Source organism: Hemitrygon akajei, chromosome 6, assembly GCF_048418815.1.
Source record: "Hemitrygon akajei chromosome 6, sHemAka1.3, whole genome shotgun sequence".
Taxonomy (NCBI): Eukaryota; Metazoa; Chordata; class Chondrichthyes; order Myliobatiformes; family Dasyatidae; genus Hemitrygon; species Hemitrygon akajei.
The window spans coordinates 149,060,397-149,076,712 of NC_133129.1; the positions used below are offsets into that span (position 1 = coordinate 149,060,397).

The 16,316-nt window shown below is 38.0% G+C and overlaps 1 protein-coding gene across 2 annotated transcripts in view; it reads right to left on the reverse strand.

The window, feature by feature from the left end:
* lmo1 (LIM domain only 1) overlaps positions 1-10,141 on the reverse strand; it is a 46,735-nt gene extending 36,594 nt beyond the window's left edge. Inside the window, exon 1 of one of the 2 annotated variants that reach the window (XM_073049519.1) lies at positions 9,221-10,141. In XM_073049519.1, the coding sequence (XP_072905620.1) occupies positions 9,221-9,242 (22 nt within the window). In that variant the 5' untranslated portion in view covers positions 9,243-10,141. Of the gene's footprint in view, positions 1-7,673; positions 8,040-9,220 lie in introns of those variants that run through there. The other variant, XM_073049520.1, reaches the window with a different exon arrangement.
* Between the last annotated feature and the right edge of the window lie 6,175 nt (positions 10,142-16,316).

Below are 16,316 nucleotides of genomic sequence, written 5' to 3' on the forward strand. Positions count from 1 at the left end.
AAGAGATGGTCAATACTGGAGCAACAACCTACTGGTGGAACTCAGCAGGTCAAGCAACATTGTGTGTGGGGGGGGGGGGGGTGGGGAGAAGAGGAATTGTAGAGACAATTTGACGCTGTTAAAAAAAGAAACCACCTCTTGGCCTACAGTTCTCAACTATTTCCAAAATGCGGGGGGATAATAATTATAGTTTTTTTAAAAAAAACTTTAAATGGGAGAAATCTCCCATATCTGGTGACCCTCAGCAAATCTTTGTACATTTGGTCATCTCCCAAAATTACAGATTGGAGGCTGGCAAAAGTGAGGTAGAAACCAGTTAGCTTGACAATAGTTTAAAAACTGCTAGAATTAATGCATTTAGCAAATAGGATTGGGCAGCATGAAAAGGAATTAATGAAGGGAAATGTTCAGAACTATTGAATGAGTTTAATTAGTGGAATGAAAACTAATTACTGTATTCAAATTTTAGAAAGTCTTTAGTAAAATGCTATACAAATAGTTTTCAAATGCATGGAATGCTATACTGACTTAGATCAAAGGTTAATGAACAAAATTTGCAATAAATAATGGGTTCTTTTCAGGTTGGAGACCAATAGGGCACCTCAACTGACAACTGGGACCCAAAAATCTTCAATCTATGATTTAACCGCGCGGAATCCGATGTTAAACAGTTTCAAGATTTGTACAGATCTGTGTGGCAGTGTGGGCTATGAACCAGATGCAGAGGGACTTCGAGATACAGGTTAAATGAACAGGCAAGGATATGACAGATGGAACATATTGTAGAGAAATGAAATCTCCCACTGTACTACAAAAATGTACAGTTTCATTTTAAATAGCAATATTAAAAGATGTTTATATTCAGAGGAACCCAATGCCTTTGTACATCACTGGAAATGTGTAGGTATACCAAGTAAATTGGAAGACAAATGTTACACAAATCCTCTTAAAGGTCAAGGATAGGGACTTGTTTCTAAGGCCCTGATGTGAGAGTACATGAATAAGTGTATTGATTTGGTTTACCTACTCAAGGACATGAAACAGGGGCATGAAATTTCACCAAATTGTTCATGTAGTGATCTGATTATGAGAGATTTTTAGTTTAGAATGTGGGGAAAATAGGAAACTACTGCTACAATACACGCCACATTCAGTCATAGGGGCTCAATGCCCACTCCAGTCTTTAATAACAGTGCAGAAGCGAGCAATACATTTTCCTCAATGAGGAATTAAAGAAATTTTGATTTGTTATTCCTGCTTTTGCATATCAGGTTTAATTCCAAATATGAAGCAATACCCAAAACATATTGACCGCCATAAAGCTTTCAATATACAGATGCTTACTGGAAAAAGATAGCAGAACATGACCCTAAATGCATTCTTAGAGGGGACTTGTGGTCATTGAAAGTGAAGTATGAAATACAGAAACACTCCCATTACAAACCTGTGACCAAAACATTGCACACCCTTTTAAGTTTTTTTAAAAAAACAGGAGAAAGTACTTCCAATGTTGACACTTTGCAATGTTTCCTCAATTCTTAAGGGGACAAAGACATATTGGAGTGCAGCTTCAAAAGTGCTTGGTAAAATCTCAATCACCATCAGTCAAGAACAGTCAGCATCTAGGGGGGAAAAAGTCCTGCTGAAGGGTCTCAGCCCGAAATGTTAACTGTACTCTTTTCCATAGATGCAGCCTGGCCTGATGAGTTTCTCTTGCATTTTGTGTGTAGCATACAAATTAGGATATGTTATCAATAGCTAGGAAAAATTGACCACTACTATACTGGGCTAGTTTAATGCAGATCATTATTAGTTTCGGTTACCATTATCAACAAGAACAAGTTGCTCTGAAATATTATAGATTATGCAAAGTAACATGTGGACATTGCTTGCCAATAGTTTCTTACTCCACACAAACATGATATATACAGAGCCAAACCAAGGTGACCAAAAGCTCGGTCACTATATCTGCACAGTTCACTCACCAATCAGAAGCTGTGGACCCAGGTTATTAGGTCAATAAATGTGGAACAGAATTAAACCATTGTGTTCACCATTCAATCTTGTTTGATTTTCCTCAATTCCAGTCTCATTTAGTACAATCACTTTACTGCATTAGCTGTAAGATTGGTATTTAATTCCCACAAGCTTGTACATTCTCCCTGTGACCATGCTGTTTTCCTCCAGATACTCTGATTTCCACCCACATTCTGAGGACATCTGGGTTAAGGTTAGTGAATTGTTGGCATGGTATTTTGGTGCTGGAAGCGTGGCAACACTTTGCAGGCTACCCAACACAATCCTTGCTGATCTGAAGCAAATGACACATTTCACTGCATGTCACTATCTGCATGACAAATAAAGCCAAGCCTTACAAAACCTTAGCTCTATAAACGTGTCCTTGCTCTTATATTCTACTCAAAAGGATTGCACACATTGTATGTCTTCCCTGTTGAGTAAACACTAGGGAATCCTACACTAGGACTCCCAAATCCCTTTGCACCTCCAATTTTTAAAATCACTTCCTGCATAAAATAATCTTTGCCTTTATTCCTTCCCCAAAATGCATTACCATACATTCCTGCACTGTATCCCACCTGCCTCTTTGCCCATTCTCCAAATCTATCTAAGACCTTCTGCTGACTCCTTGCTCCCTCAACACTACTTGCCACTCCACCCAGCTTTGTATCATCTGCAAATTTGGCCAAAGCCACCAATTCCATTATCCAGTTCATTAGCATAATGCAAGTAGTGGACTCAACACTGACCCCTGCATAACATTAGTCATTGGCACCCAACCAGAAAAGTCCTACTTTATTTCTAATCTTCACACTCTGATAATCTGCTGTCTATGTCTTTTCTGTAATACTATAGGATCTCAGCTTGTTTAGCAGCCTCACATGTAACAACTTAAGGGGCTTCTGAAAATCCAGGTAGACAACATTCACCAACTCCTTATTTATCATGCCAGTTACTTTCTTAAGAATTCCAACAGATTTGTCAGGCAAGATTTTCTTCTCAAAAAACTGTGCTGAGTTTGGCTTATCTTACCATATGCTTCCAAGTACCCCAAAACATCCTTTAGAATGGACTCCAACATCTTGCCAATCACTGATGTCAGCCTAACCTGTCTATAATTGCCTGTCTTTTGCCTCCCTCCTTAGAGTGACATTTGTGATTTCCCAGTTCTGAGGAAACATTCAAATATCTAGTAGTCCTTCCAGAAATATTAACACCTCCAGAATCTCTTTAGCTACCCATTTCAGAAACCTAGAGTGCATTCTATTACATCTGGGTAATTTATCTTTAGGACTTTCACCTTCCCAAGCACCTTCTCCTTAGTAATAGCAGCAGCATTTATTTCTACACCAACTCTCAAGACCTCAGCATAGTGTTGATGCCTTCCACAGTGAAGAGTGACACAAAATACTTAACTCATTTGCCGTTTCTTTGATCCCCATTACTACCACTCGTGTCATTTTCCTGTGATTGATGTCCCCTGTTGCTTTTACTCCATGTATCTGAAAAAACCTTCTTAATCCTCATATTTGCTAGGTTACCATATTTCATCTTCTCTCCTTATTGCTTTTATTTTGGTTGCCTTTTGTTGGTTTTTAAAAGCTTCCCAATCCTTCAACTTCTCACTAATTTTTGCTTTTATCGTATGCCCTTTTGTTTTTATGCTATCTTAACTTCCCTTGTCAGCCACTGTCGACTCACCCTCTATTCAGAATGTTTCTTTGGGATAAACAGATCCTGCTTCTTGTGAATTACTCTTAGAAACTACAGCCATTGCTGTTCTACCATCATTCCTCTTAGTGCCCCCTTCAAATTCACTGGCTATCTTCTCTCATGCCTTTGTAGAACTCTTTACTCCAACACATCTGACTTCAGCTTCTCCCTTTCAAACTGCAGGGTGAATCCCAACATATGATCATTGTCACATAAGGGTTCCTTCACCTTAAACTCCCAGTTAAATCTGGTTCATTAATAACACCCAATGCAGAATTAACTTTTCCCAAGTGGGTTCAACTACAAGCTACTCTAAAAAGCCATCGCATAGGCATTCGACAAATTCCTTCTCTTGAGATTTAGCACCTGACTTGATAATCTACTCTATATTGAATTTGCTCAGGACTACTATAATGCTGTTGTTTGTAAATGTCTTTTCTATCTCCTTTTGTAACTTGTACCCTATATCTTGTCTACAGTTGAGGCCAGTACACAACTCCCATTAGGGAGTTTTTTTTGTTGGTTTTTTTTTAAAACCCTTGCAGTTTTTAAAACTCTACCCTGAAGGATTCTACATCTTCTGATCCTACAGTATGTTATTTCTGTTAAGAATTTTTTTCCAAACCACAGAACCAGCCCAACCCATGCCCACCTGCCTGTCTTTTTGATACGATGTACATCCTTCGATGCTAAGCTTCAGCTAGATCTTCTCTGGTTATGTGATTCACCAGAACCCTGGTCTCAGCATTGTCCCACTCCCTTTTTCCATCTCAGCCTGAAAGGCTACTCATTACCATAGATGCTACCTAACATGCCGAGTTCCTCCAGCATTGTGTTGCTCTGGATTTCCAGCATCTGCAAAATCAGTGCTTAAGAATTTCCACAAATTCAAACCCACTTCTCCCATAACAACCTTTGAGCCATACTTAACCCATTCAACCAATGGAAACTTGTATTTAAATTCCCCATCTATCCAAATGCCTCTTGCATGACACATGCAACTAACAATTTGAATTACAAGTTTTACCTTCCATGACCAAATATCACATAGCTGGACAGGAAGCATGCAAATCCACATCTCACCTGCCCAAATTGTAAATGTACTGAAAGAATCAATTAAGGTTTTCTTGCTTTTCAACCTCTTCAACACCACTTTCCAAGCTGCTTATCTTTCTTTATTCACTCCCACTGGGAAAAGTACCAAGTTTAAGTAATCTTTGCTTAGGAAGTTCAAATTCTGAATAGAATTTTAATACAAAGTTAAAAATCAGCTGAGTCCATGTCAAGTTATGATTGCCCTTCAGATAGCATTGCTGCAATTCGGTAGCATTTTAGTTAAAACCATTTGACATTATAATTTTAAGATCCACCATGCACAATCTACACACTGTCACCATTCTCACTTCCTACAAAGCATAAAACTGGATACTTCAGTATCATTGACGAATAACAGGATGATTTTGTTTTCTTTTACCCGCTTACCTATTGCCACATTACATTACATGTTTCTTAGAGACAGTAAAATCACTTGATTACACAATAAAGGAACTGTCCTTTTGCAGAGGATCCATTCTGAAATTGAAAAAGCCAAAAGATTAATTTTCCACAAATTGGCTGCTTTTGACTTTCTACATACTTTCTCGTGCCACAAATTAGATCATATCCATTTAAGGCTTAACATGCATTTTCAAAATAAACTTAATTTAACCAGTCCTTTAGTTCCTTGAAAAATAACTTTACACAAGCATTGTGAGCAAAAGGTAATCCAAATTTGAAGGAGTTGTTCTGGGGAAATAGCAGTTCCATGCATATCAAATTCAAATATTTAGAACAATGATTCCAATTTCACCCTAGACTACAAAACGAATATGATCTCTAATGTCTTTGATACTTGTGGTTCAATAGGAATTAATCTTGCTTCAAAAGCTTTATAAATTTAAAATCCCAAGGTAGCATAGAGTGGTAAAAGAAACTTGCATTTGTAAACCTCTCCCTTTCAGAGAAAGCAACCGAGACATTTAGGTTAAGTGTTGCCTGTGCACGAAATAGCTACAATTCATCCACTACAATTTTCCAAGAATGACTTAGTAACCTTTACCAAGAAATAGGTAAACATTGGCCAGGACACCAAATATATTCTTCAAAGTAACTTTTTTTTGCAGCCTGAGGTTTACAAAAATATTGGAGGAAAATTTGTAATTTCCAACTACAGATTTTAGTCTTGCAATGCATCTTAAGTTAGGCAAACTGTAGGAGCTCTAGGATAATTGACAGGATCATAACTGCCTATAACATTAGGTGAAAGGATCACAATGGCAACGCAAATAAAGAAATTCTTAAAAAATACATAAAGCACACCGCAGCCCATTTTGCGCTACAATAGTCAATCTTGGGGAGTATATTAACATTTGCAAAGGTTTTAAGCAGGTATTTTATGAACATTAGAGCTATTTGCAGATCAGACTAGCTTAGTATGTTCAGATTTTATTTGATCTTTCCAAAAGGGAATATTCATAAACAATCTAGTAATCTACAAAGTGATGTAGTCAAGTTTATTATAAACCAAATGTATCAAATTGATTCAAGTTTAAAACCTTAGGTTATACGTAGTAAACTGAAGTTTAATTAAAATAACCTTAGGGTACCAAATAACATTGCTTCATCAAATGAGACTGAAAATATTTGTGTATATTGCATTATTTGGAAGTCAATGTCAACTAATAAATCCAAGACCTGTGCCAATCAATATCCAACTTTAAAGCTCAACTAGGGCAAAGTATTTTACACTAAAGGAACTAACAAAACATTTAACGTGTGGAATGCAAGCCCATATAAAGCCTGGCTACCTTTTTGGAATATGATGCAAGATGTTAAAATAGCTCAAATGTGAGAAAGCATTGAAAAAAAAATTTAAACACTTATTGACCAACAAATTAACTTGCTCTAATCATTTTAAATAACACATCAGCACCATCATACACCACACATTAGGTGTGTACTACAAAACAATGCAGCCAGTGTCAGAACCAAGACAACCCCATTAAATCATATTGTAAGCTATCCATTTTGAAGAAATTGCCTGCAAAATACCCTCCACTTTAAGCTTTAACAATCTGTGTTTGCATGTACAATATCAGAATCTCATGCTTCAAATCAAAGATCACTTTTTGGTTATAGCTATTATAAGTACAATTGGAAGACAGACAAGTGCACTTTAAAATAAACTACCAACTACTTATTCAGCTGCAGAACTTAAGTATCCAGTGGGGAAAGAAAAGGACTACAGTCAGATACAATACTTGTATCATAAAGATAACATGCTAAATTATACTCAACTGGAAAACACTGCAGATCTGTATGTTATTAAAAATATGAACAATCCCTTAACATTTTCCAAATACATTACTATCAAAATTACTCAAATACAAACATTCCTGCAAGTCTTCATTACACATTCTTAAAGATCATTTATGTGAATCCAGGTTCAAATTGAATCATGATTAAAGCACATTCTTAAAACTGATACTTGGATCAAGTACAGTACTTTTCAGACTTAAGGCTTCATCAAAACCATTCCAAAAAATAATACATGTTCTTGCTAATTCATCCATTAAATGTGGCATATTTTGCAGTTAGTGGAGGATAAAAGGACATTTGGGATCACTGTTGTACTTCCTCAATGTAACTCATGGCCAGTTAGTTCCACCTTTACCACAGACTCGGCATACTGCGGAAGTTAGTCCAGACTATAGGCAAATATAATGGCTTATTACAGGTACAAGACAAAACCAAAGTAGCATCCAAAAATAGGGACAGGGATTTCTAATAAGACTTAAAAATAGATCCATTTGCAAAAATTATTAATAAAGGAAAACATAGGGTATCTAGTCCACGAGTTCTCCAGGTAAGAGCAAGATGAAAAATTCTCAGCTATTACTCACAGCGACTGGTAGAACCCAGCAAATAAAGGGTGAAGCTTTTAGGCAATAAACAGCAGGTGATCACACTCTTCTGGAAGTCCTAATGCTACTAAAAGCCACTCACGGTGCAGTGTAATTGGGCTTCAGTAGTTAATGCAGTATTGACTGCATTATATGGTCCTGTGTATCCTCTTTTACTAATGCCATTTGTATCGCCTTTGTACATTTACCATAATGCATAGCCAATATCTGTTAAAGGCAATCCAAATCATGAATCATACAGAAAACTTTTAGTAAGACAGACATCCAAAGCAGGAAATTTACAGTTGACTTGGTACATGGTCCATTTTAGAGAAACAGGATTTAATATTGCTGACTAAACTTGTCATGTGTTATGGTTTTCATCAATTACCACTTAGGGAAACAAAGCAATCTACCCTGCATTTTCACTGGTTTAACCTCAGACATACTCCAGTACAAATAGCTTTAACTCCATCATGAACAAATACGTTCAAGGAGGCTAGCCGCCTTCCGCTGCCCTTGAAATTTAAGGGGGAGAAGTGGTTTGAGGAGGGGGAGAACAGTGTCACGGGACAAGTATTATTTACCACCCCCTTCCCGTCCTTTACACGCACCAAGTTGTTCAGACTTTAAAGAGTTAAGTGTCGGTTTACTTCGCTCGAACCAGTAGGAAAACAGACGTCTGACAAGTCACAGATTAAGCCCAATCATTTTAGTACAGAGTTTATGATGATGCATTAAGGTAGCATTTTATAGATGGAAAATAAGTGTTTTAACACACGCTCGTCTCAGCATTTTGTTTAGATGTGAAGGGTATGTACAGTGGTAAGGGAGGAGAGTCGGAAACGGATTTTTAAATGCAAGAGGATTGGAAAGTAATTGTGTTAATTGTGTCAATTTCATCTCCGTAGCAACCGGGCAAGCGCCAGCCAGCAACTGATCTGGGAAGAGAAAACACAAGGACAGAACTAGCTTCAGTTGTTTCTTTATGAACCGTGATAGGAAATTAAAAAGATTGAAGCATTTCGGTTTCTGTGATCCGGCTGCTGATATTTTATACACCTAAAAGCACCAGCCTCAGAATTTACTACTGTAACTTTTACAGAGAACTAGCGGAACAAAAACAATTGCGTTTTAAACCACCTCACTTAGAAATACAAAAGGTTTGCAGTACTGTGGTTGGGAAAACGGTAGTATAAGGGGCGATATCAAACCACCATCACACAAAGTGAAACAACACAAAAAGGAAGGGGGGAGGAGGAACCACAAACAGCGCGTACAAAAGAATAAAAGCAGTTTATTTTGTACAAGGACGGAGAAAATAAAGAGCTTCAAAAGCGATTAGAGTCCGGTAGGGACGAGACTCAGATCGGAACCATTAAAGACGCAATGTTTGCAAAAAGGACACAGAGAAAGAATGCAGAAACAGAGCTTGAAAGTGATCACATAAACATCTTCCACCTTGGCTCAGTGGCCGTTCTCGGACAGACTACGGTAACAGCAGACACATTACAAAAAAACAAAAAAAAAGCGGTACCGCATCTCACCTTCCTCCTTGTCTAACACCATGGTCCCGTGGATGCAGCGGAGTCCGGGGCACGGCGCTCCCTTCTCGGCTTCTCCAGCCAGCGAGCTTCGGTGACTGAACTGCTATCTATCTTGCCTTTTGAAGACAGGGGGAAAGCCGCGACAACCGACCTTTCTCAGTTAGTGAATTATACAGTGATCGCACACCTTCAACGATCGTTAGCTAAAAAATTGCACTAAACCGCTCTCAAAAGCCGGCAAACAGCGACTATCAGCTTTTTCCTTCAATTTATGTGGTTCTATACCCTTTAGGGTCCCTGGCTGGTGAATAAATGCACACATTTCCCAGTATTCCTCAGGTTCCCTGGTTAATTAAATCAATTCATTATGCTCATATCTGATTAGCAGCCCCCGAATCAATTATTCAATACACAAACATAATTGCCTGTGCCAGAGGTGTCTAAGTTTTAGCTTATTTAACTCCAAGGACACTAATTACCCCTAGGGCAAGGGAACTTTTCTCATTAATTCTGACAAATACAAAAGCCCATTTAAGGAGTGTGCGTGGTTGGCTCACAAAGGGAACATTCTGTAACACACGTGCATTTAGCAATAGAGAGAGGGAAAGAGAGGCAGAGAGAGGGAGAGAGGATATGAAGGGGGGGGGTCGACTTTTGCTATTAATTTATAAATGGGCAATCTTATTTCTTATACGACGCAAGAGTAAACCACCCTCGAATCCTTTAATTAAACCTCGAAGATAAGTGGGATTGGGAGGGGGGGGGGGGGTTGTTGAATGATTGGATTCATACCGATCTTCTCATGAAATGATAGGAAAACTGCCAAGATCCAAGAGTCTTTCCTTTCTCTGCACTACCACCCCCACACCCAGAAACTGACAGAGACAGACACACACACTTTCCCGTTTTTAACATTTACTCCAACTTTAATCCTAACTATTAGGAATTAGGCATGCAGAGCTATCCAACGACAGTTCTAAATTACAATCAAACGGTTACCAATTACACAAATTATTGACGGCAGATTCTCTTTTCAACTGCAAATTAAGGCTATTAAGAAAGCCTTTTTTAATGCAAAAGTGACTAATTAACCAACGGATGGGAAATCTGCAGCCCAGATATCAAAAAAGTGCTCTGTGCACATTGCGGAAACACAAGGGAACCAATTAGTTTAATTATCAAAACAGCTAATTAAAATTGCACAGTTCCTAATTAGTTCTTTGCTTTTTCCTCTAATTGACAGGATGGAGATAAATGGGCAGCCGATGAAAAAAAAGTGAAGGAAAACAGAGAAACTCTGGTTGAATATTTATGCTGACTTTATCTCGGTCTGTGTGGCAGCCTTGAAACTGGGAAATTAATGACCTTAATTCCCAAACTCTTTTACTCTAACTGCGCTCCCCTCTGCGTTCCCTAAGCATTCTGATTTTTATGGGTCCAGCCACCCCGCCAACAATTTACACGGGAAATAAAAAGCTCTGGGAGGTGAGGAGGATCCAACAATTCACCGCCTAATGTGACAGTTCCCAGTTAAAGACACAGGGGCCTCTTTGTGCGTTACATTTAATAGATGCCAGGAATCCGATCTTCATTACGCATCGCTTGCAAACCGTTGTCGCAATGTTCTTTGTGACTTCCAATCAGGTTAATTAAACGGGCTTCCAGCTCCGTAGCTGGGGAGGGAGAATCGCCAAAAAATTGACGCAAGTGATCAGACGATTGATTTTCATTTGCGACCTGACGTATTTTGATGCAAAACTGCATAGTCGCGGAGCAGTAAAGCAAAATTGATGCCAGGTACTTTTAAACGTAGACTGACTAGCCAAGGAGACTTTGCTGCATGAGTCGTTTAAATGAATTCTCGTATTATTTACAATAACACCACTGAAAGCTGTTACCGATATTGAAAGGAGATGGACTGTTTCATGTTTACTTAGATATATGCCAGGACTTTGGAAAGTGTGCTTAAAATGTACTTGCGCCTCTTATTTACCTAGACCTGCTCCCCAGCCCTGGCTAACCACTCTTCTCCCGGAGGAATAATGTGACCATGCAATTTGCAGTAGGGGAATTACAGATCTCCTTCTATCAACGCCTCCCCCAAAACAAAGTGTTTTGGAAAGTCAATGTCGGGATTACTAAAAACTAAAATTCATCACACAGAATTACGTGAATTTTGGCCTGTTGACAGTTCTATTTTCCATGGGCCACTCATTGATTCCACTGCTCATTCAGTCAGTAGTTATTTGGATTTTTATTCCTCTAACATGAAGGAGTACTTAGATCCTCGTGTACCACTTTTTTAACCGCTCAATTTCCAGTAAAATATCTAACTAGACTACTAAAGGTTTGGAGAGCGCAGCATTCCAAAACTGCTAATAATTAACTGACAACTCGCTAGGAGTAAGTTTTCTCCATATTCAGAGGTTTTGTTAAAAACTTGTTTCATAACTGTATATGCATTATTAATGAGCTTTATTAAAAACCATTATCTTTACACAACAGGTAAGTTACGGGGGTTATAGTACTCAATGTCCAAATGGAACTGCAGACAACTTAACGCCGCAAATTATGAGAGAGTTTGCAATGCATTCATGCATTTTCCTTTATGTTTCACCAGAAAGCTAAATATGTCCGCATAACTCACTCATGAAATTGGCAATAGTTCAGCTTGAATTAATTCTGTAAATTTCAAGTTTATTTCTGAAAGCAGGATTTTCAGCAAAGGTGACTATTCTCCTCAATGAATCCAAGATGTAGCCTGATTAATGCCGTCATAAAGGTAAATACATTTGCATAAGATGCTTAGCCGAGCCTCTTTCTGCTTGACTCAATAGTTCAGCTGGATGATGGTGAAGATTCACGGCATGGACTGCAACTGGTCAAGTTGTACTGGTCAACATTCCTCCCTCAAAAATTACTACCAAATACAATTGATTGATCATCCACATTGTTTGTGATTTTGTCAACGGAACTGGCGAATGCATTTTCTGTCTATTGATCTGCTCGGAATAACTTGATAATGGTATTTTAAAGTAATTCATTATATGGGAAGTACTGAACTGCTAGATACAGTGGATGAAGGTAATAACACATCCTAATGGTGGTTTACAGCATAGTTTAAGAATAACAAATTTTTGGAAGAATGTTGATATTCATTATTTTTGTGAAGTGCTGAAAGAGAAGGTCAGATGTTACAAATTCAAGGCTATAATTTAATTGAAAAATGCTTATCTTTGACATTTATAAGTCATATGCTGCTTAGTTATTTAGTATATCAAGTAATTTTATACAAGTTTCAGTGGCAAATCTCCAGATATTTCTGGTCTTCATATTAAGTGATAGATTTAAATATTTCCATAAGTTTCATGAAGAATAGTATAGTTAGTGCCCATGCCAAACTAGGTACATTTTCAATATGACAGCTTGATATAATCAAAATAATGGTAAAATATGGTCATTCTAAATTTATCAACTTTGTTCCAAACAAAATTTCCTAAAATGAATTCTCCTATATAATTAAACTCCCATGCATAAAGAATAAACCAACATATTTTAGTTCATGGGTCCTTTGGCTTGTGACTAACCGTTTGCTAAGTTGAATGAAGACTGGGCAAATAGCAAAATAAGATATCATTTACACTTCTACCTCCAGTGTTTCTGCAGCTGCTTAGTGGCTATTACCAAACTGTAGATGATTGTTTCAATTTAACAGTTGGGAACTTTGTGAAGGAAGATCACCAACAATGCCTCTTGTAGCTTGAAGACATGGAGGCAAATTTGAAGATTTATGGGGCAGACAATATGCTTCATCTTGGAGATACTGAAATAAACCCCATGGCCAGTGGGAAGTCAGCTGCTAATGGTATATCATCTGTATGGAAATATGGAAAATAAATGACTTCAGTGAAGCATATTTGAACCACTGGCGCATCAGTAAATACTTAATGTAATGATTTACATTGAAACGAAAGAAATCGCTAATCTTTACATAAACAATTTGGTGAATCAGAATAATTTACTTTATGAAAGAGACTACAGAAATAAGGTGAATGCCTATAAAAGGAACTAATTTAATTTTTGCTTATTTTCCAGAAGGCTTAAATGTTCCAGGATTCTGCCAGTAACCCATAGGTATATATATTTCATGTCTGCAGTTATTTAATTCCTCCGTGGACATAGTAGATATGTGGTTTTACTTTTATTTTTCATTCAGGTACAAATAAATATATGATGAAGAGAATCTGGTTATTTCCCATGCAAAGACTTGTTAGTTAATTTGGAATTCTCTATATAGCAGAATACAAAAAAAAAATGTGGAGACATTGGCCAGAGACTGCTTTCAAAAATCTCAAAATAGGGGAAGAATAACATAATTAAATAATATAGTTGATATTATTTGATTTATCTTGAGGCATAAAACTACCAATTAATATTAACATAACTTATATAGTTGCTGAGAACACACCCGATGGACTGACAACGGCACGGCGTATTCTTAAGTTAACCCGACAACATAGTTGAACTTCAATCTCAGAACAGCAACTCGTTCTTCCTTCAGAACCAATATTTAATTTTACTGCCGTGTTAAATTGGACAGCTGGATGGAAATTGGCCTAAACTATTTACACTCAGACACTTAGCTATGAAAGAAAGATTTTCATTTCATCTGTCTGCTCTGAATTTGAACACAGGTCACAGAGAAGAATGGACATACTTTGACCAGCTGTGAAAACTAGCTCTCCTGGAGACGATATATCATTACATTTTAATGGTTGGTGCGGTAGGATTTGGCAAAGATTTGACTCCTGTGGAGTAAGGAAGCAGTTCTGCATTTCCACTCCACAGGAAAGTTACTTGTAAATAAATAAAAATCACTACATACCTTCTGTCAGTTGGCGGATGTTGTTTTCCTACACTTCTCATCACCAGCCATAATTTGATAGGGGATGCCAAATAAACATGCCCCATGAATTTATTAATGAAGCCAAAACCTGAACAAATTAAATCAGGATATAAGTAAATACATATTTTTGTGCTTATTTAAAACCCAGAACATAATCATATTTCCACTGCTGGGCATTTTCAACGGTCAAGATATCATATGTTTTCTCCTTTGATTTTTCCATTGAGGTACACATTCATAGAAAATAACATTTCAATCTGTTTATTGCTTTAGTAACTCTAGAAAACAGTATTTTCAAAGGCCTGTTACATCAGCAACTTAAAACCTTGTTCATTAAACTGAAGTAAAATCATCATTTTCTTCCCAGAACATTGACTGAAAATCATGTTGCTTTCTTTCTGAAATCTTCATTTTGTCTTTCATGAGGAGTTATGTTTGAATTGGATTGACTTGAGTTTTTACATGATAAAGTTTTCTGTAGAGAGTTCTATATTTCAGCTTACAACTGGACGACATTTGATAAATTTTCTTATTGAACATTTTATAGTTTGATTTTAGTTGAATCACTGAAGAACATGATGCACAAAGGAGGCCATCTTGCTATGGTCAAGTTATACTATATAGTGAAGAAATTAACCCTTTTGCTATTTACAATGTGCTTTGCAACACACACAAAATGCCGAAGGAACTCAGCAGGTCAGGCAGCTTCTATAGAAATGAATAAACAGTTAACATTTAGGGCCGAGACCCTTCTTCACAAATTGTAAAGGAAGGGGGAAGAAGCCAGAATAAAATGTTGGGGGGGAGCGAGGGGAAGGAGGATAGCTGGAAGATGAAAGGGGAAAGCCAGGTGGGTAAGGAAAGGTGAAGGGGTGGGGAAGAAGGAATTGATAGGAGGGGAGAGTGGATCCAGGGTGAGGTGATAGGCAGGTGAGAAGTGGTAAAAAGTCACAGTGGGGAATAAAAGAAGAGGGGAGGGAATTTTTTTTCACTGGAAGGAGAAACGATATTCAGGTTGGAGGCTCCCAGATGGAATATAAGGTGTTGGTCCTCCACCCTGAGGTGGCCAATTTACAACAGGTCTCACCAACATACGAGGGGCGATTGATAAGTTTGTGGCCTAAGGTAGAAGGAGTCAATTTTAGAAAACCAAGCACATTTATTTTTCAACATAGACCCCTCCTACATTTACACACTTAGTTCAGCGGTCGTGGAGCATACGGATCTTGGACCTCCAGAAAGTGTCCACAGCAGGGGTGATTGATAAGTTCGTGGCCTAAGGTAGAAGGAGATGAGTTATACAACTCTCGTTACATGCACGTGCAGCTCAACTCTGAGTGATTATGCAGAAAATTTGAAGTTAATAACTCATCTGCTTCGACCTTAGGCCACAAACTTATCAATCACTCCTGATGTTATTAACTTCAAACTCATGGTGGAAATGACAGAAGTTGTGGAGAATGATGTGCTGGATGTGAAGGCTCCTGGAGTGGTAGTTAAGGACAAGAGGAACTCTATCACTGGTAATGTGATGGGAAGATGGGGTGAAAATGAGGCGGTTAGGGCCATGGAATTTAAAGGTATTGTGGAGACTGAGAGCATTAGAAATATCATGGTGTAGGGTTCTTGGAGCATGGACTGCTCTTCTTAGCCAAAGAAAAGGCAGGCATAGCTGTGACCCATGCTGAAAAGGATGCAGCATCCTTCTATGCTGCTTATTTACGTGCCTGCTTCAACACCTTTTAAATGTTGAGATTGTATCTGATTGATTTCTAAATTTAAACCACTCCTTGTGTTTAAAGGAGATTTAAATTTTGAGCTTTCCTTACAAAGAGAGTGTTAGGTGCCTAGAATGTGTAGCACAGGGGACGTAGTGGCCATTTAGAAAGGTACATGAACAGACAGAGATTGGAAAGCTATAATCTACTTGCAGGCAGATCTGCAGTTCAAATTGGCATCATGATCAGCATGGACATTGTGGGCCAAGGGCCTGTCCGTGTCATGTACTGTTCCATGCTCTAAATCTCTATGGAACTCTTTCCTCTCACCTTAAACCTGCACCCCCTTGTTTTTGACACTTCTACCATGAGGTAAAAAGATTCTGATTATCTACCCTCTTGCAAATTATAAACATCTATCAGATCACTCATTAGCTTTCTTCACTCCAGGGAAAACATGTGCAGCCTATCC